Consider the following 22,116-nt stretch of genomic DNA (forward strand, 5'->3'; position numbering starts at 1 on the left):
CTGATGGATGGAGGAACTGAGCTTAGAGAAGATGGAGAAAAGAAAAGGAAGGAGAGAAAACGGAAGACAACGGTTCTTCTCGTGGAGGTCAAACCTCTGAGATCTTCCGTCTTGAAGCCAATAGAGGGAGAAATCCCGATGTTTCCTCGCTTCAAACTCCTGCCGCCAGTGACAAAACCACACACTCATCCTCAGAAACCAGTTCCCGCATCCGAGGAGGAGTTTTCCCAGATTCAAGCGGATCACGATGAAGCCGTTTCCCTCAAACGCTCTTCATCCCGAGTGTGTCCTCTCAAACGTGTTCCTCCACATCCAACTCCTGCACCGGATGAGCTATTTTCCCTGCGACACTCTTCATCCCGAGTGTGTTCTCCCGAACGTCTTCCCAACCGGAATCCCTCATCCGTCCCCGTCTCCACAACTCGTGCTGGTGAACATCGAGGATGAGGAGAGCGAGTACGTGGAGTTCACCGGGAAAACCTTCCTGGACTCACTGAAACGCTCCCGAACGCCGGAGGCCGAAGTGAAACCGGGAAAGATGTTTGCTTGGATGGAAGAGGAGGAGGAGAGAGAGGTGCAGGAGGAAGAGTGGGCGAGCCAAGTGGAGGAGATCCAGGGATTTGAGGAAGATGAGGATGATCCCAGTGAAATGGGAGACTTCAAGGTCACACAAGGCCATTCCTTTCCCGAGTGTGTTCTCCTGAATGTCCTCCCAGCCGGAATCCTCATCCGTTCCCTTCTTCCCCGTCTCCACAACTCGTGCTGGTGAACATCGAGGATGAGGAGAGCGAGTACGCAGAGTTCACCGGGAAAACCTTCCTGGACTCACTGAAACGCTCCCGAACGCCGGAGGCCGAAGTGAAACTGGGAAAGATGTTTGCTTGGATGGAAGAGGAGGAGGAGAGAGAGGTGCAGGAGGAAGAGTGGGCGAGCCAAGTGGAGGAGATCCAGGGATTTGAGGAAGATGAGGATGATCCCAGTGAAATGGGAGACTACAAGGTCACACAAGGCCATTCCTTTCCCGAGAGTGTTCTCCTGAATGTCCTCCCAGCCGGAATCCTCATTTGTTCCCTTCTTCCCCGTCTCCACAACTCATGCTGGTGAACATCGAGGATGAGGAGAGCGAGTACGCGGAGTTCACCGGGAAAACCTTCCTGGACTCACTGAAACGCTCCTGAACGCCGGAGGCCGAAGTGAAACCGGGAAAGATGTTTGCTTGGATGGAAGAGGAGGAGGAGAGAGAGGTGCAGGAGGAAGAGTGGGCGAGCCAAGTGGAGGAGATCCAGGGATTTGAGGAAGATGAGGATGATCCCAGTGAAATGGGAGACTTCAAGGTCACACAAGGCCATTCCTTTCCCGAGTGTGTTCTCCCGAATGTCCTCCCAGCCGGAATCCTCATCCGTTCCCTTCTTCCCCGTCTCCACAACTCGTGCTGGTGAACATCGAGGATGAGGAGAGCGAGTACGCAGAGTTCACCGGGAAAACCTTCCTGGACTCACTGAAACGCTCCCGAACGCCGGAGGCCGAAGTGAAACTGGGAAAGATGTTTGCTTGGATGGAAGAGGAGGAGGAGAGAGAGGTGCAGGAGGAAGAGTGGGCGAGCCAAGTGGAGGAGATCCAGGGATTTGAGGAAGATGAGGATGATCCCAGTGAAATGGGAGACTACAAGGTCACACAAGGCCATTCCTTTCCCGAGAGTGTTCTCCCGAATGTCCTCCCAGCCGGAATCCTCATTTGTTCCCTTCTTCCCCGTCTCCACAACTCATGCTGGTGAACATCGAGGATGAGGAGAGCGAGTACGCGGAGTTCACCGGGAAAACCTTCCTGGACTCACTGAAACGCTCCCGAACGCCGAAGGCCGAAGTGAAACTGGGAAAGATGTTTGCTTGGATGGAAGAGGAGGAGGAGAGAGAGGTGCAGGAGGAAGAGTGGGCGAGCCAAGTGGAGGAGATCCAGGGATTTGAGGAAGATGAGGATGATCCCAGTGAAATGGGAGACTACAAGGTCACACAAGGCCATTCCTTTCCCGAGTGTGTTCTCCCGAATGTCCTCCCAGCCGGAATCCTCATTTGTTCCCTTCTTCCCCGTCTCCACAACTCGTGCTGGTGAACATCGAGGATGAGGAGAGCGAGTACGCGGAGTTCACCGGGAAAACCTTCCTGGACTCACTGAAACGCTCCCGAACGCCGAAGGCCGAAGTGAAACTGGGAAAGATGTTTGCTTGGATGGAAGAGGAGGAGGAGAGAGAGGTGCAGGAGGAAGAGTGGGCGAGCCAAGTGGAGGAGATCCAGGGATTTGAGGAAGATGAGGATGATCCCAGTGAAATGGGAGACTACAAGGTCACACAAGGCCATTCCTTTCCCGAGTGTGTTCTCCCGAATGTCCTCCCAGCCGGAATCCTCATTTGTTCCCTTCTTCCCCGTCTCCACAACTCGTGCTGGTGAACATCGAGGATGAGGAGAGCGAGTACGCGGAGTTCACCGGGAAAACCTTCCTGGACTCACTGAAACGCTCCCGAACGCCGAAGGCCGAAGTGAAACTGGGAAAGATGTTTGCTTGGATGGAAGAGGAGGAGGAGAGAGAGGTACAGGAGGAAGAGTGGGCGAGCCAAGTGGAGGAGATCCAGGGATTTGAGGAAGATGAGGATGATCCCAGTGAAATGGGAGACTTCAAGGTCACACAAGGCCATTCCTTTCCTGACATTCCCAAGAATGAGATCCAGCACGACGTAAGAAAACTCCCACTTTTTCTGTTGACCTGCAGGAGAAAGGAGAAGAAAACGATCAAGGAGAAGAAAACGATCAAGGAGAAGGAGCGAAGAGAGAAAGAGTTGCTGCTCGAACGCTACAGGAATGATCCGAAACTGAAACACTTGTGGATCAACGAGCACAACCGCAACTACAGCTCCTCCTGATGAAGATCATCATCATCATCATCATCATCATCCCTTTATCCAGTGTAAATAAAACATCCTCTTCATTTATTACCCGTGTAAATAAAAAAATCTGCAAACTAAAAATTCATTCAATTCAGTTCATCATAACAGTGTCAGTGACACATCAATATATCATCTCTCCATAAACTGCACGCTCGTCTTTTCATGTTTCTTCCTTCTTTAAGTACTATCTATGGAAGCTTGTTTCCGCCACTGAATAATAAATAAATAATAATAATTGCGACTTTTTATCTCACAATTCTGACTTTTTTTCTCACAATTGCGATATATCAAGTCAGAATTGTGACTTTTTTTCTCAGAATTGCGTAGTCGCAATTCTGAGAAATAAAGTCGCAATTGAGAGATATAAAGTCGCAATTCTGAGAAAAGTCACAATTGTGAGATATAAAGTCAGAATTGCATGATATAAAGTCGCAATTGCTAGTTATAAAGTCCATTGTGAGATATAAAAAAAAAAATTAAAAAAAGAAAGTCCGTCTTTTTTTTCCTTAGAATTGGACTTTATATCTCACAATTGTGAGAAAAGATGTCAGAATTGCGAGATATATATTCACAATTATGTTATAAAGTCAGAATTGAGAAAGAAAGTCAGAATTCTGACTTTATAAGACGCAATTGCAACTTTATTTCACGCAATTCTGACTTTATATCTCGCAATTGTGAGATAAAAAGTCACAATTATCTTTTAAAATATTTTATTCTGTGGCGGAAACAAGCTTCCATAACTATCAACCTGGATGTTTAAGTCATTTCAACTTAAATTACATTAAACTGTTTTAAAAATGAGGTGAATCTTGTATTACTTATTGATCATATACATTTTTAAGTGAATGTTTAGAGCTTTTTAGAATATGCATACTATTGTTTTTGACAACTGTGTGTGTATATCAATACTTACAATGTCAAAGACTGCACATGTGATCATATAAATCCACAATTTGTCTAAACGAAGCCGTGTTAATGAGGACTAGCAAAACTCAAAAAGCCTTTCTACGTGAAAAACAAAGGTTGTTACATTTACTTAAGAATAGGACGTTTAAGAAACAAATGCTAATAAATCAAAAACACTTTATAGTTTTACATACACAAGATTAAACTTAACAGCAGTATTTTATTTTAATATAATTTTTTTATTCACTTTGACTCATGAACTGAGCAATTTCTTCAAAGATACTGACGCATAACTGACCTCAGAACCATTTCTCAACAGTTCAGGTCATGTGACAAGAAAACAAGACTTCAGCCGTGATTTCCTCTCGTTTTATTCTTGTAATGAAACACAAACAGGCTGCAGGAGAATATAATTTAACTTCAGTTTAATGCAAATGTACAGTGCAAAGAGATCTAACAAAGCCCAAACACACTCCACACACCTCAATCCACTATAGCTTTACTTATGCAGAAGTTAGTTATAAAGACAAACATTTTATTAAAACAAACAAACAAACAAACAAAAACATAAAAAGTCAGTATTTTCTTCACCCATGTCTTTCACAGCCAGTTTAGTGTTCAGCAGCTCCACATGCAAGGCTGGATCACATGACACATCAGTCAATGTTACTATGAATTAACTAATTAATCGTACATTTTACATTCACATCTGGAGTGGATATTCTTTAGTATACAATTTTAATATACAGAAATCCGTCCCTATATCCTTAATATGCTCGCTTGTGTTTTAATTTCTAGGACAGTTTAAAATGAACCTTTCCGTCCATTACCCTCTTGCAGTTCAATAAATAACTCATAAATAACCACAAAAACATAAATTACAGGAATCATCCTGGTATTTTCAATTCCAGCACATATTTTGCAAGTTAACATGCTTTCAAAAGCATCATATAACCCAACTGCATTAGTTAAAACAAGGGAATCTACTTCCCTCATTCACACAAAAACAAAACAAAACATCTATTAAATGAAAAATAAACCGTATAAAGTAGTCAGCATGAAAGAGAAGAGAGTCGTGTAGTGTTCGAGCCTCAAATACTGACCTTTGCAACGATTAAGACCATCTCACCTTCCTCTCAAAAGAACGAGAAATAAACTATACACAGGCTTTATTTGACTTTATCATAGTTATACTGAAGATAATACGGTCAACTGTACAACCGTTCGTCATCTTGGACTCTATATATCGGTGTTTTGTTAAGTTGCAAAGCGGTGATGTTAGAAACAATCAGACGTTCATGCCAAGAACTGGAGCTTTCTTTGACGATTTACAGCGAATGTAAATGTTAGGAGAAGGATCTGTGTCTGTCTGACTATCATGCTTTATATTGACTAGTGGAGAACATTAGTGTTCATTACTCTGACATATAAACATCCGTTGCACTTTCGTTGTGTCAAACTCGTGCAAAAGGGTGAAATTTCTGCCATGCCTTTTAAATGCAACTGTTGAATCATATCATAAAGCTCCAGAATCACAGAAGCGGGGTTTAACAGGAGCACTGCAAGAGGAACTACATTCAAATGGGTTCTTAGATGAACTTCTATAGGTTGATTTTTGCAGTTGCCCGGAAAGGAGCTTTTTGACCTGACCAACCTGTACATGTGGACATACAGGGAATGTGAGAGAGGAACAGATGAAGAATATGAGGAGAGGTGAGGTGATGCACTATTCCTGCGCTTCCCTTTCTCTCTCAGTCCCTCACGCGCCCGATGATGGTCAGGAGGTACAGGAAGATGTTGATGATGTCCGTGTAAAGGTTAAGAGCTGCGAAGACGTACTCTTCTGGGCTGATGGACATCTTCTTGTTTCCCAGGAGAAGCTGAGTGTCCACAGCCAGGAACTGTGAGGAAACAAACAAGCACTGAGAGTCACTTTCATGTTGTGTGACTGAGAACACTGTTTGGTTGCATTTGGCAACCTTTTCTAACAGATGCGAGGTCACAACACAGTCAAACATGTCTGAAAGAGGACCTATTGTGCTCTTTTACAAAATCTAGAGCAGGCTTTCCTGCTTATTTTCCTCATATTCTCCATTGTTGCGGCTCCTCTCTTCCCAGTCTGTCAGTAACGCTCTGTTTAGTTTCTGTCTCTATGAAGCCCCTCCTTCTGAAAAGCACACTGTGCTCTGATTGGTCGGCTGGAGCAGTGTGTTGTGATTGGTCGAGCGCTTCGAGTGTGTTTGGGAAATGTCCCGCCCCTTACCATAACCGCCAGTTTAACACACTACTAACTAACTCAACCAGGCCCCGCCCTTTATTCTGCGCATTAATTATTATAATGAGGAATATTGTGACGTTTTCAAGTATCCTGGTGTTCTTCTGAGCTTTCCATTTGTCAAAGAATCCTGATTAAAAAAAGTATCAAAACTATGAATCAGCACAACTGCTTTTAACATTGATAATAATCAGAAATGTGAATCAGAATCATATTAGAGTGATTTCTGAAGGATCATGTGACACTGAAGACTGGAGTAATGATGCTGAAAATTCAGCTTTGATCACATGATATCAATTACACTTTACTATATATTCACCTAGAAAACAGCTGATTTACATAGTAAAAATATTTAAAATTTTTACAGTTTTTATTGCATTTTTGATAAATAAATAAATGCAGCCTAAAAGATTTAAAAATCATAACGACCTCAAACTTTTGAATGGTATCGCATGTCATCATTTCCTGTAATTGCCTGATGTTCCAACATCTCATTGCGCCGAAAGACTTTTACACAGCCAGTCCGACTGGAAAATTGGAGGCTTCAAAAGCGCCCAAGTTTGGTGACCCAGTTTAAGACAGATGGTAAAACATTATAAATGTACCTCACCAAAAAAAACAACCATTTATACACGGTTATTTAAACCCTCTGGTGCTCAATGTGTGGCAGTCAAAAAATGACCAATTTGTTTTGTTTTTTTATTTCAATGAAATGATTGTACTATATTTTACTACTGTCCTGTTTTTTATTTAACATTTTGTATTTTAGAGGACTTTATGGTACTAAATTATTTTTATGTTTTAAGTTATAATCCATTTATTCACTTCTTGAGCATAGACCTGAAAATGAAATGTCCAACTTAGACCGTCATAAATCTTGAATGCTTTTGAGCAACAGACTTCAGTTTGGTCTCTTTTTAAAGACGACACTTGGCAGATTATTGCTGAAGTGAACAAAGTTTAGAAAAACTGAACTTGAAACATTTTTTCCATTTTAAATTTTTATTTAAAATATATATTTTTCAAAACACATTTTACTCTAAAAATGTGAGAAAATCAAATCCAAATCCAAATTTGAGGTTGATTTCTCAAAAAATGAGCTTTCAGAAGGATTTCGTTTGGGCGCAGTACCAAACGCTTCCACTAGAGGAAATTCATCTAATTTTGGACTGCAAAAAATACAAATGTGACTATTTTTTCAGGACCATTTAACCTTTTCAAATCATGTCTATTATTTGTGTGTGTGTGTGTGTGTGTGTGTGTGTGTGTGTGTGTGTGTGTGTGTGTGTGTGTGTCTGTGTGTGTCTGTGTGTGTGTGTGTGTGTGTGTGTGTGTGTGTGTGTGTTTACACAGCAATTGTCAAAACCATTACCAAGTTTTGTACCATTCCGATAAAGTAAAAAAAAAAACAAGTAATAAAAACTCAGTGAGTGTTTTAGCGCAATTTTCTGACGTCATGGGATCACAACACTAAGAGATAGTAAATCTTTGTATGTTTTTTGTTTTTTGTTTTTTTTGTGCGTTCCCGAGATTAGACCTTCCTTAACATAATGCCGAAAACCAAGATTGCAAGATTGGTGCGCACAGACAGAACAGAAATCATGAGTTAACAATCGCAATTTTGTCCGTAGGAAAATTGCGCTAAAAAAAAGAAAAGGTTAAATTTTTTGGTCAAAAATTGCCAAACTGCACCAGAGGATTAACCTCTCTGTATAAAGGCAAAGCTCTTAGTCCAGTTCACTGAGAAACCAGAGTTACCTCATCATTATTCACTATAGTGTTCTATTCTGATACATGAAAATCCTGTTTTATTATCTTGTTGAAAACAGTTGTGTAACTTAATGAAGTGTGGAATTCACACAATAAAACGTCTTTTCTAAAGTTCAAAGTAAACTGTGGTTTCTGAAGCAGCTAAAAAGTAAAAGCTGAAGAGATGAAGGCAGGTCTGTGTGTGTGTGTGTGTGTGTGTGTGTGTGTGTGTGTGTGTGTGTGTGTGTGTGTGTGTGTGAAGCAGAGAACTCAATCCAACCCAAGAGAGAAGCTCAGATGTACAACTTCACATGAATATATTAATATCCTGACAGCTTGAATGCATTTTTAAAAGTTTTCATTAGAGCAAGTGAAGATTTGCTTAAAGGTCTGATGAATTTAATTTTAATTTCTGTGAAAACATCAAGGTGTAGATGGGGGTTCAGTAAAGTGGTACTCACGCAGGTGAACAGCAGCGCCCCGATCGAAGCGTACACGATGTGCAGGATTTTGTTTTGGATGAACATGCAGAGGATGGAGGCGAAGAGCAGGACAATCAAACAGACGAAAAGAACGCCATAGCAGGAGGTGAAGTCATATTTGCTCTGTTTTAAGGGAAGAATAATGGTCATCAGTGGAGGTTTATCGCATGAGAAACAAAAAACAGTCGAGCTCTAAAGGCCCGTTCACACCAAGAACGATGACTATATTAGCATCCACACCAGCAGACGATAACCTTCTTTATTATAAGTGCTGGAAACCCAATGCACAGGACAATAGAGACACCAGAATAAAAAATATTCATGATTCTGAAGCTGAAAATACAGAGTTACTTTAGATGAATATGCTTGCACTCTGTCACTCACTAGATCAAATAATGCATGCCACTTTATACTGGTAACATCAGACGTTTGGCATTATCAGGACCCACAAATATTGCCCCATTGCATTATTATACATTACATTCAACATTATATATGTCTGCCCTTTTAAATGCTGAAGGATGGATTCTAATCGGCTGTCAATCAGAAGGAAGAACTATATTTTTTATCGTTATCTTTCTAAAGAAAAACTGTGACATATTATACCCATAAATTCTTCATACAGTGACTACCAGTAAAATTTATAAACATTTGGGACCAAAAATGATTCAGACACTTTGAGCTGATCATGTTTTGCTGAAGTGTGTTGTCTTTAATTGCTAATGCTCTTTTTACACACAGACTGAACACAATGAAGCATTACTTGGTGATTGGTTGAGCTAAACTGGTATTATCTAATTGTGTAGTTAAATTTAACAGCTGACAGATATTCAACATAATTCATGTGTGAGACAGTCTAACAGAAGGACGGACAAAACCAGTCAAATATCAACTGAGTTCTGCTCATATTTTATTACCATTTTCTAAACTATAGCGAATAAACTGTGATAATGTGAGAAATGTTGACTCATATTTTATTACCATTTTCTAAACTATAGCGAATAAACTGTGATAATGTGAGAAATGTTGAAGGTGTCTGAATACATTTTAGTTTGACTGTAAGCTCTAACTATCCATTAAATGTAAACAGTACATGTTGCCATTATCATGTTTTTGGTGACGTGTGTGAAATGCAATAGTGCACATAAAGAAATGATGAAACCGCCAGTTAAACGGTCCCGAGCGCTGAGCTGTGTTGGGAATAACGGGTCGTGAGCAAACGAACCTGCAGTGAGAAAAGCACGACGGTGAAGCAGACGAAAGCAGTGATGCCCACAGCCATGATGACCGTATCGGTGTCGTAGAAGCTGGCGATCATTCCAACCATATACGACAGACTCAGCGTCAGGATGGACTGAGAAACACAGAGAGAATATTTACATATTTACTTGAAATTGGTTAATGTTTCTCATGCATCAACACACACATTACTTCAATGAGCTCATTGTTTCTGCCTTAAATTATTACATTGTTTAAATGCATTTTTTTGCATAAATTATTGAATTGTTTAATAATTTTTTTTTAGCTAACTGTGATTTGTATATGTACATTTCTAAAAATACATAACTAAGACAAACTGAAGGAAATTGAAATTGAACACACGAAGTAGAGCTCCATCCATATTGGATTTTGCGGTTACTATATGTGTTTTTGAAGAATGGCAATAAAAAGATTATTGTGCCGATACTAATAAAATCTACATATCGAATGTGATTTAATTACTGTTCTTAGCCTTTCTTTCCTGTGATGGGGCGAAGATGCAAGAGTTTACGTCGATTTAAATGCCAGATATCGTTTATTGTGTAACCAAAACACCAATAATAGCTAGGGAAAAATAAAACATTATGCATAATGAGGGATATTTAATCATAAACAAGCCCAAAATACATAGGGTCTCTTATTTTGAAATGTATATGCTTTACTACTTCCAGCTGCTCATTAAACAAAATGAGAGACATAAATATGCTCTCTTACAACCATCTACAACATATTATAATATAAAAACCATAACATAATCACTGATTGCGAACTGCTATTCTGCTGAACGTGCGACAGCGTTTGGACATTTATTTAATTAAATCAGAGACTTTTAAAGTTATGTATAGCAAATTTATAACACATATAATAACTAATATAACACACATATATATTAATCACATATCTGAATCCCGGCGACACTGTTTTTTCTGTCCCCCAAACTTAAGATCTCTTAAAATAATGAAGACTTTTGTCATACGATTTAAGACTTTTTAAGGCCTTAAATTTGATCAAACCAAATGTAAGAATTTCTAAGAATTTTTAAGGACCCGCAGAACCCTGAATAATGTATATATATATATATATATATATATATATATATATATATATATATATATATATATATATATATTTATTTATTTATATATTTATATATATATATATATATATATATATATAGAGAGAGAGAGAGAGAGAGAGAGAGAGAAAATATAAATAATGTATAATATATATTAATAAACAAATTATATAACATATATAATATACAATATTGCATTATTGCATATATATTACATATAAAACTCTGAATAATAGTGTAAATATGTGCATCTGTACCAGTGCCACCAGGTTCCATGGGTGTTTGCGGCGAAACTCTCCACAGCAGCTGAGGAGGATCAGTGACACGAAGAAGATGGCGTAGGACACGTAGTACGTCCACCGATTTCTCCGTACAAACAGTTTGACGTCAGTTGAAAAGGTGAAAACGGCAACAAAAGAGAAGGTGACCATCAGCTGCACAGTCAGGACCATGAACACCTGAGGAGAGACGGTTTAGCTTCAACACACTGTACTGACACAGTCAATATTGATATACAGTGATTCTGTCCCTTACTGTTTACCTTTCTAATGAAGGCCCGTCGGATACTCTTATCTTCCCAGCCAGAGTTTGAAAAGTCATCATTGCCATAGTAAGAGGGGGGTCCGTCTCCACCATGGTACCCAGGGCTCTCAATAGAAGCTGTCGAAACACAAATAATTAATGTGACAGGGTTCATACAGACACTGTAAAATGAAATTACAGGACTTTTAAAGGGGGGGTACAATGGTGTTTCATGTATTCAGAGTTGTTTACACTGTTAAAGAGATGGATTCTCATGCTAAACATGGGCAAAGTTTAAAAAAAATATTTTGGACGAATAACGGAGAATTTCTGTGCCGAAAATCTTACTTCCGGGTTGGTGCAAGTTTCGGCTGGTTTTTTTTCGATCGTGGATCTAATGACGTAGATCAGAGTGGAACTCCTTATATGAGCATTTCTCTCGGAAAAACGCGCCCGCGCACACGTCGACTAGAGGAGAACGAGACCGCGCACATCAACGCGCTTCAACAGGAAATCATCGGCAGCGCTGCATAGGATTTGTTCAAGAATGTCTCCAAAAAAGTGTGTATTTGGATGTGAGGGAAAGCTTACCGTGTTCAGCTTTCCAAAGAACCCAGTGTTACAGGAACAGTGGATGCAGTTTGTTTTTCCGGGGCAGCAACGGAGTGTAGGAAGTGCGGTGTGTTCTGGTAATTTCAGTGACGAATGTTTTATTAACAAGGCTCAGGTCGACGCTGGATTTGCAAATCGTTTGCTATTAAAACGTGGAGCGGTCCCAGTGATAAAAGACCCCATTCATGTAAGTACAACTGGATCAGATTTCTGTCTTTTGCTGGAAATCATGCACTACTGCTTGACTCTATAGCTCCGCCTCCAGGACCTCGGCTTTTCCCGGAGAGAATCGGAAAGCTGTTTTTTCTTTTAAAATTAATTATAATAATAATTATAATAAAACTAAACACTTTTTGGAGATATTAAGGATGCACTACTACTCTATAGGTACTCAAGATTAACATGAGATTAGGTGAAACTGTGCATGTTATGTACCCTTTAAGGACTTTAAGGACTACTTTTGGGGTTTTCAAGGACTATAAACAATATATTTATCTTTCAAATTATAAAAAAAGGTAAATAGATCAATGAAAATAAACTAATAAAACAAAATGGTACACAAAGTGCAGCACATGCAATGACTGCGGTAATTTTAACCACTGAAAGAATACTATGACAAAGATATCGCTTTCCTTATTCAAACTGATTTATACATGAATATATGATTGACATGAAGGATGAAAGCTACACTTGGATATTTAATGAGAAATATTACGCTCATAGCCATGCAAAATGGCTCTATATCTATATCAGACAAGCTGGAGCGTTCATTTTGCATGAAAAACATAAAAGTAAACACTAATTTCACAATCACGTATATTGTCTTTCAATAATTCAAGCACTTTAAGTACCTTTTCATAAATATGGCTGTTTTTTCATGGGTTTTTCAGGACTTAAATTTCAAAAAGTCAAATTCTAGCACTTTAAGCAGCTTGCACGAACCGTAATGTGATGATGGGTGAAATCCAAAGCATGGTAGAGCCCTCAAAGCTTTTAATGCCACCAGCTTTTACACTGAAGAACAGGACCAATTTAAAGGGGACATATCATGAAAATCTGGCTTTTTCCATGTTTAAGTGCTATAATCGGGTCCCCGGTGCTTCTACCAACCCAGAAAACATGAAAAGTGAAAAGTTTTGGTGAGCCTTTCTCTGCAAGCATGTCAAAAAATAAGCCGATCAGATTGTGCTCCCGTTCTGACGTATGAAGAGGATCTTATACTCGCTACTGGTTATTCTGGGATTCTGGATGAGTGAGATTGGCCTGTTTTGTTATTCCCGGAGTTTCTGAAGCTCGTGTAAAGGCTCCGCCCTCTTCTGAACGGAGGCGGAGCTGAAGCTCATTTGCATTTAAAGGGACACACAAAAAAAAAAAACGGCACGTTTTTGCTTACACCGAAAAAGAGGCAAATTTGACAAGCTCTAATAAATGATCTGGGAGTATTTTGAGCTGAAATTTCAGACACATTCTGGAGACACCAGAGATTTATATTACATTTTGTGAAAAGGGGCATAATATGTCACCTTTAAACAGTTTTACAGCTTTGGCAAGGGAAAGCACATTTCAACAGCACCAGAAAGGCCTCTTAATAATACAGTTGTAAAGACGTCCTAATAGTTACAGCAGGGACTGGAGATGAGGTAAGGAAAGAACAAATTATATATTGTATTTATGGCACTCATAGAGCTAGTGACCTCTTCGTTGAAAGCATTTTACCTTGAATAACCCTCAAGAGGACCAAGCACCAGGGATGGAAATTAACTTTTTTGTCCACCTGCCACTGTGGCTGGTGGATTTCAAAATCTACCAGCCACTCAATGTTTTTACCAGCCACTTTCTTGTTTTTAACCGACAATGTGTAACTGCATGTGAAAATTAATACTACAAGATCTACAATACTTAAGCAGTTTATTTAATCTCAAGTCTCAATGAAATACTGACATTTTCTCTTTCTCTCTTATATATTTCTCTTTTTTACCTAGATGTGGCATTTGGATGATTCATGGTCTTTTATGGCTTCCAGTTTTAGGTTTTTAGTCCCAACAATGAAACTAGGGCTGGGCGATATGGACCAAAAGTCATATCCCGATATATTTAGGCTGAATATCGATATATGATATATATCCCGATATTTTTTCCGCAAAGTGAGAGCAAATGTTCAAAGTCAAAGCCAAATATGACATGTCACAAGTAGTTTTATTGAAACCGGCTATTTCCACACACACAAGTACTGTCCCCCTTTACTTAACATAAATTGTAAGAATATGACTAATAGTAAAGACTAGTACTAATAAATAAACATTAGGCCTATGCTAAAGCTATTAAATAGCAGTCCCAAACTAGTTTTTGTTAATACAATTTTGGTATGAGCCACTACAGTCATTTAAAAATATAAAAAGTAACACAAAGAAAAATAAAGTGGCATTTTGGGGTTAATATGGGAACGACAGTTACCAAGGTGAATAGACAATACTAACAAGAACTGTCAATGAACCATGGAAACTGCTCCTGGTGAATAGAATGAAAATCATACCTGCATTACTTTTATTTTGTGTAATTTAGAACGTAACGGCGTTGCATGCTCGTAGTTTATTTTGCACTTTATATACAGTGAGGTGATACACAGCGCGCGCCGCCGCATTTGCGCGTGCAATTGAGTGTACAGGATAACGGCTGACAGGACAAGAAAGTCCGTTTTTCTGAGGTGAAAAGCTTTATTTCAGCGTACACTTATGTCACTGCCTGGTAGTTCCTATTGTGTTGGGTTTTCTGAAGTAGTCATGATTCGCCTCTCATAACATACATAACATACTCTAAACACGCACGCAGAGTGGAAAAGGAGGGGCGGTGGCGCCGTGGCGGGGGCGCGGCCAGCAGACAGTGCAGAGAGCTCCGGGTCAGCACGCAGCTTGCTTGGAGCAAGGATCACAGCGCAAATTTGAACTATATCGATATATGCGATATGGTCTAATTCCATATCTCCTCCTGAGATGTTTTCTCTGCAGAACGCCTGCGATGTAACGCCACATGTTTTTTTGAAAGTGTGCCTCCTCTAAAAGTGTCCGCCGTCCGTGTGAAACAGTATGCTATTTTTATTTACCCGCCACGGTGGCCGGTAGGTGAAGCGAGTTTACCCGCCACAACACAAAATCACCCGCATTTGGCTGGTGGCGGGTGCTAATTTCCATCCCTGCCAAGCACATTAACTAAACACACTTATTTAACCTGAAAACCTGTGAACTTACTGCTATTAAGAGAGTAACACTAGAATTGAACTTGTGAACTTCCTGGGAAATTGGTGCAAAATATCTGTAATAAAAATAAAAGTTTCTGCAATCTGGCTTTTTTCCCCCTCCATCATAAATGAGTTGCGTCTCAGCGCGTCAGACGAAACACAATAAATGCTGTCATATACTCTTGCGTGCGGATGCTGATGTTTTTTTTTGTGCATCAAGTGATTTGTGCAAATCACAAAATTTGCATAAAAATAGGTGGATGGATACACAGGCTTATCGGTCATTCAGAAACAAAATGACTCAAACTGTCTACATTATTTTATGGCAATTCTAAAGTGGAAATTTCCAGAGTAAAAAAGTAAATTTCCTAATGGTACTTCTGCATAAATCCCTCAATATACAACAAAAAAAAACTCATGTGACTTTGCCTCAATGGAGGCTGTGATTGGCTAACTGGACTAACCAGTGGACCAATTGCATCACAGCATCTTAAATGCTGGTTTGGTGGTTCTGAAACGCCAGAGTCAAAGTCTGTCATCAGAATGATTTTGTTCCCAGAAACACCAGCATCCGAACCCAAGAGAACATGACAGTGTTTCTTGCGTTTCGTCTGGCGCTCTGAGACGAACTCATATATGACGGAGGGAAAAAGAGCCCGATTGTACTTACCATTCGGATCTACACCAAAGGCAGGCTGGGCGGGCCCCTGCTGGTACGGCCCCGGAGCGTAGGGCTGCTGTGGGAATGGCATCTGTGGGCCTGGGTACGGAGCCGGAACGAACCCTGGTGCCGTGGGTTGGGCGTAACCGGGCTGGTCGTAACCGGGCTGGCCGTAACCGGGCTGGCCATAACCGGGCTGGCCGTAACCAGGCTGTCCGTAACCAGGCTGGCCGTAAGCGGGCTGGGCGTAGGGCCCCGGGGCCACATACGGAGGGGCCCCTGGAGCCTGGCTGTAGTTGGGCGGAGGCATTCCAAAGGCATCAACTTTGGGCGGCCCGTAGACACTGTTGTGAAGGGGGTTGTTCTCCCCCATAACAGGGTAGATTGGCTTTTCCTGAGACATGTCTCCTTCCCTCACTGGAATCCTGATATTGACAGAAAAACAAAAAGGTTAAAATGTACAGAAAAGGAAAGCAATGAAAAAAATTGTACAATAAATATTTGTAATTGTAATTTTTGTTTTATTAATATTTTGAATTCACTTTATAGTTAAAAAAATAGTTAAAAAAATCATATATTGTGATTTCTGGATTTTTGTTTTTGTTTTGATTATGTCTCTCACAGTGGACATGCACCTACGATGACAATTTCAGACCCCTCCATGATTTCCAAGTGGGAGAACTTGCAAAATAGCAGGGTGTTCAAATACTTATTTTCCTCACTGAATATATATATATATATATATATATATATATATATATATATATATATATATATATATATACTACAGGGGCGTTGAATGCTTGAATCTGATTGGTTGACGAACGTTCTAAGGTGTGCATTATTTTCAGGGAAACGCACAGCTAAAGTAGTTCCAGGCAGGTCTTGACCGCATTACAGTTCCATATCACTTCGCATAGTTAACTGTAATAACGGAAAATAGGATACAATTCATAACAAGAAAAAACATTTAGCCCCATGCGCTTGATCTGCAATTTTCAATGTCTAGCTTCACAATCAATGGAAACATGCAGTTTAATTTGAATAAATAAAGTATATAGTCCTATCTATAATCAATAGAAAATTAAACTGAATATAGGCTAAATAAATGGATAATAGTGCAGCACGGATTATTAATGCAGATAAATATAACAAATAAATAATTATTGATAGGCCTGCTTGTTAAAAGGGCTTTGTGTTTCATTTATTTGGCTAGTCTGTCATCTGTCAATAATGGAAAAAAAGAATGAATTCGAATTAATTAAAAGGAATTGAATTAATAAATAAATAATAATATTGACGCACATGCTTTTCTGTCTCATTATTGCAACATCTCTCTCTCTAATAACTGCATTAATAACTGGGGACACACTTTAAGGCCGGTTATGAATGTAATTTCATATGTATGACTGATCATGCCCAAACGCGTGTTCAGCGCGTTCAGTCTGTGTTCAAAGTCGGTGTTTAAAATCTGCTGCGATGAAAACAGTCAGAGAATGTGTCAGCTAGTCGTGTGTCCCAGCATTAGTCTGCTATCAGTGGCTCAAACCTCCGTTACTAACTCTGAAATGACGTTTTGGAATTAGCAACGGAGGCAGTGGATTAGATGCGTAAGAAATTAGTCCTACATACAAGAGCGTTTTAATGACAAAAACTTTACAAACGTCTTGAAATACATAATCTGAACAATGTTTCGAGGTGTGGTAACTGTAGTATAAGCGGAATAATTGACTTCAGGCCGTTGAATTATTAGAAAAATAATGCACACCCGAGGTGTAACGGCCACTCCGCTTCGCGTCGTGACCGCATTACCACCTCGGGTGTGCATTATTTTTCTAATAATTCAACGGCCTGTCGTCAATTATTCCTTACATATATATATATATATATATATATATATATTTAGTTTTCATTTTACTTTAATTTTTAGTAATTGTTATGTATGTGCTTTTGTCCTTTTTTTATATATTGCTATTTAGGATTCAATTATTTTAATAATTTGAACTATTATTTAAAACTAAAACTATTTAAAACATTTCGTTTAATTGAAATGAAGCTGAAATAAAATAAAATATAAATATTATTTGAAAATCTTAAACTAAACAAAATTGAGAAATGTTGCCTTGGCAATAAACCGAAGTTGAAGCACTAAAATTACTGTAAATAAATAAAAACTAGGGATGCACCGATAGGATTTTTTTTTAACTTTTGTCATTAAAATAGATTACCGTTTTGATCATGTTTTAAATGAGCAAAGTTCAAAATGTATTAAGGTATACTGGCTAGTTTCAGCGATCATCAAAACATCTTCATTGAACATGGATTGGATTCATTTAACATTCAACAGGCCATCATAAATACAACAGAACAAAGATACATATGAAATAAACAGTGTTTTTCAGGTCAAATAGTAGTTTTAAGTTTACAGAAATTGAATAAAGTCAAATGTAAGATAAAACAGCTGTTAAATCCTTGTTAAAGTTACAAAAGTTATTTAGTCAAGAGCAGTGAGCGATATTTTGTTGTTGTTTTTTAACATTAAAACACAGACAGTAGCGCAGCAGGAATATTACACTGCTGTCACTTTAAGGGCAGCACGGATCCAATATACTGATACACACGTGTGTTTACGTTCACTTTTAGCCATAACCGACTGTGTTTACTAGGATACTTGCCAAGATGGGCATTTTGATGTAATTTTGTGTGAATGTGTCTGTCCAAGTGCAAGAAGAAGCGAAAATTAGCTCAATTAAGTTTGTGCGCTGTCTGAGACGCAGCTTTCTGGCAATGTTGCGTTCACAAAACTTCACACAGCGAGTACCAAATTGAGTTGCTAGCCCCAGGCAGTCTGTAATGTTGAGCCCTGATGAATTTTGTACAGGTTTCAGTTTATTTTAGCAAGCATTCAATTATTATACCCTGAGAAAAACGTTGAATTATGCAACAGACATTATACAACTCAGCGTCTTCATGCAATCATAAACATGTTAGTTTTAGTTTAATTTTGTCATGTGCTATTGTCATTTTACATCCGATACATCAGCGCATCTCTAATAAAAACTAAAACAATTTATTGAATTAAAATGAAACCTAAATGGCAATATATATATATATATATATATATATATATATATATATATATATATATATATACATATATATATATAAAAAGACAATCACAACAGAATTACTAAAAATTAACTTATATAAAAATAAAAGCCATTTCAAAATAGTAATAAAACTAAAATAAAACTGCCGCCAACTTTCAAAACGGATCTACTTTACATTTTAAAGTAGTTTGTGCAGGGGTTATACACACTAAAAATGAATAAAAATGGTCAAACTGACAATAAAAAAGTTTCAAATTGCTTGCTATGAATCCACTGCAGGTAAAATAATCTGTGCATGTGATGATCTGATCAAAACAACTCTAACTGGACCATCCGCCAGTGAACAATCCAGCTCTGTTTCCTCAAAGACTCATGGATAATGGAGCGTTTCAGCACAAAAGGGGCATGATTCTGTGGGAATAAACATTAAACAACACTACACTCATCCACACATCATCCAAGCTGCTGCACAAGAGACTCAGGGCTTTGTGGGTGTCAGTTTCTCGCTGTGAAAGTGGACAGACTGTGTGACTGCAGGTGCCGAAACGGCTTCTTGGTGACCCAGGCCGTGCGGATGAGAGAAGGTGTTGCTATGGACACTCATGTCGACGTTAATGCATGCCTGTTTATCAATGCATGTGTTGTTGGGGAAATCCTTTCATTTAAAGCCATCTATAAAAGGAAGATTTAACCTGCTGTGAAATGCATGACATGCCTCTTAAGGGGTCGTTCACAAACAACGTGTTCTTGTGTTTAAAAAGCAAGACGGAACATAATGTAATAATGGAACAAAAAGTTGATTTCGAAAAGATAAAATGATAAAAGTAACAACATTTGTTCTTTAGTTAGCATGGACTAATAATGAACAATACTTCTAAAGCATGTATTAATCTTAGTTAATGTCCACATTTACTAATGCACTACTAAAATCAAAGTTGTATTTGTTAATTAGATAATGCACTGTGATTATATTAACTAATGTTAAAAAATAGATGAATAAATACTGTAACAAATATATTGCTGATTGTTAGTTAAAACACATTACTAATGTTAACAAATGTGAAGTGTTACCAAATTATACAATAGAATTTTATCATTAAATCGTATATGTAAATAATAATAAAAAAAACACTGAAAACTTATTTTAAATGTTACAAGTGAATACATTTTTTTTTTTATTGTCATAGGCTATAATATAAAAATGGGGAAATTAGCATGACCAATTTAATATCTAATATTATCTGATAAAAAAAAAAACATTTCTAATATAATACTGTAATGTTTACAAATGTCGATGAATCAACTGTATAAAAACACAAAAAGGCAAATTAGTCAGAATAACACAATGACTCTCAGACAAATTGTGCAACAATTTTTCTCCAGGCTGTCATAAAAAAATATGAATAACAACTAACTAAGTTGTAGTCAACGTCAGCTTTCTCATGTTTTGTTTTTCAATGCATTTGCATTTTTTATTTTGCATAGTGAAATAAACCTGTAGTTGTAGTTTGCCTTTTTTGCCAAACAATTTTACATATTTTCCGCAAATTCGGTGGTTTACTCGAACTTGTATCGGCCTTTCACTACTCTACATCATATCATACGTAGAATAGTAAAAAACGAACTAATTAATCATCTTAATTCCCCTTTAAGGAGTTATATCACTGAATAACAGCAGTTATGCAACACCGTCCCATTTACCAAATCCCATGTGACTTGATCTCAGCTCAGCATTTGAGGTTATACTCAGCAGTTTTCCACCGTCTCACTTCACACACGGATTAAATAAAGCAATTCCACATCGTTTTCTTTAACAAAGACCGTGACAAAAGTCCTGATCATTATAACACAAGCAATTCAATTTTAGCTCTCAAACATTAGCTATTTATTTTCTGTAGCTCACCGCAATCCTCAAGAATCAGAGATTCAGAGATGCTTTATCTGACATGCAATAAGTATTATTACCTTGACTGATTCCAGCATATTTATTTTAGGGCTTTCCAGATGTTCATATTTATGGCCTACTGGAAATTAAAAATATTGGCTGCTCAATGCGGAGGAATCAAATGACTTAAAAGCAGAGAGAATGATTCATTTGAGGCATCATTTGATTAGCTATGGAGAGAATAACAACATGTCTTTTGAGTTCAGGTTTAGTATGTAAATAAAGCAAAAAAAATGACTTGACCACTCATTAAAAATCAAAAGTCAAAACATTTGCTGTCAAAGTCAATACATTTAAAATGAAGGATCCAATATGTGGATGAATAAAGTCTAATTTAAAGGGGAATTTTCAACTTGTGACACGCATGTTTGTCAGCTGACTGTGATTTAAAGGCGATGTCATGTGCATTCACAATCAGATGATGACCTCAAATGTGCCATCAATGCAAATAAAATTAAACATGTATCTTGACTATTACAATAGGTCTATAATTTTATATAAAGACAACTATAAAAATTACATTTTAGCATTTTATTTTATTTAGGGATGCACCGATATGAACATTTTGGCGGATACCGATAACCGATAATTAATTATATTTGAAAGCCGATAACCGATATATTGGCCGATATATACGTTTTTAATTTTTAGAAATATAATTTCTAAAAAAAAATCAGTTTTTAGGACAAATCAGCAAAAGCAACCAGTCTGAGGATTTCTGATATAGCTTGGTTTAAGAAGGGTTAGAAAAGGAGATAAATCCTCTTATGAGAGATGCGGTGGATAAAGAAACACACACTTCACTCGGCTACGTTTACAGAGGGAATTACATACGCTAATGCTTCAGTGAGCTGAACACCAAACAGTCTGCATCAGTGAACAAGGTTACAGACCAGATGTGTTCGCTTATTTAACTTCATTCTTCCTAAATAAAAGCTGGGTTAAACTATGCACTGAAAAAAAACAATAAGTAAAATGTACTGATTTTTTCCTTGGCCAGTTTTTGCACGCATATTTTTAAAGTAAATTTCACATATGGAGTTAAGTAAACTCTACTTAACTAAGTTAAGTGAAAGTAACAAAGAAAATAAGTCATTTTAACTTGTCTAGTAAAAGGCTGAGTAAAATATCTATTTAGTTGAAGATTCCTTTGCAATACATTTCACTCAAACAATATAACATTGAATTAAACCACACTTTTAAAGTATATGCAGAAACATCTGAGTAATTAATACAACAGATATTGTGTGAGACACAATATCTACATATCAAAAGTTACACGTGAACGCAGAGACCTCAATACTTGGTACACAATACACACTGACGGTAACATTTGATGGATC

At 38.0% G+C, this 22,116-nt stretch overlaps 1 protein-coding gene across 1 annotated transcript in view; it reads right to left on the bottom strand.

The window, feature by feature from the left end:
• Positions 1–5,067: 5,067 nt before the first annotated feature.
• grinaa (glutamate receptor, ionotropic, N-methyl D-aspartate-associated protein 1a (glutamate binding)) overlaps positions 5,068–22,116 on the bottom strand; it is a 28,857-nt gene continuing 11,808 nt past the window's right edge. Inside the window, exons 2-7 of the mRNA XM_079878954.1 lie at positions 15,728–16,143; positions 11,230–11,348; positions 10,946–11,146; positions 9,579–9,707; positions 8,333–8,476; positions 5,068–5,748 (exon numbers count right to left, since the gene is read on the bottom strand). Coding sequence (XP_079735080.1) covers positions 5,599–5,748; positions 8,333–8,476; positions 9,579–9,707; positions 10,946–11,146; positions 11,230–11,348; positions 15,728–16,121 — 1,137 coding nt within the window. The 5' untranslated portion in view covers positions 16,122–16,143 and the 3' untranslated portion in view covers positions 5,068–5,598. The remainder of the gene's footprint in view (positions 5,749–8,332; positions 8,477–9,578; positions 9,708–10,945; positions 11,147–11,229; positions 11,349–15,727; positions 16,144–22,116) is intronic.

This window comes from Squalius cephalus (assembly GCF_949319135.1).
Source record: "Squalius cephalus genome assembly, chromosome: 8".
Taxonomy (NCBI): Eukaryota; Metazoa; Chordata; class Actinopteri; order Cypriniformes; family Leuciscidae; genus Squalius; species Squalius cephalus.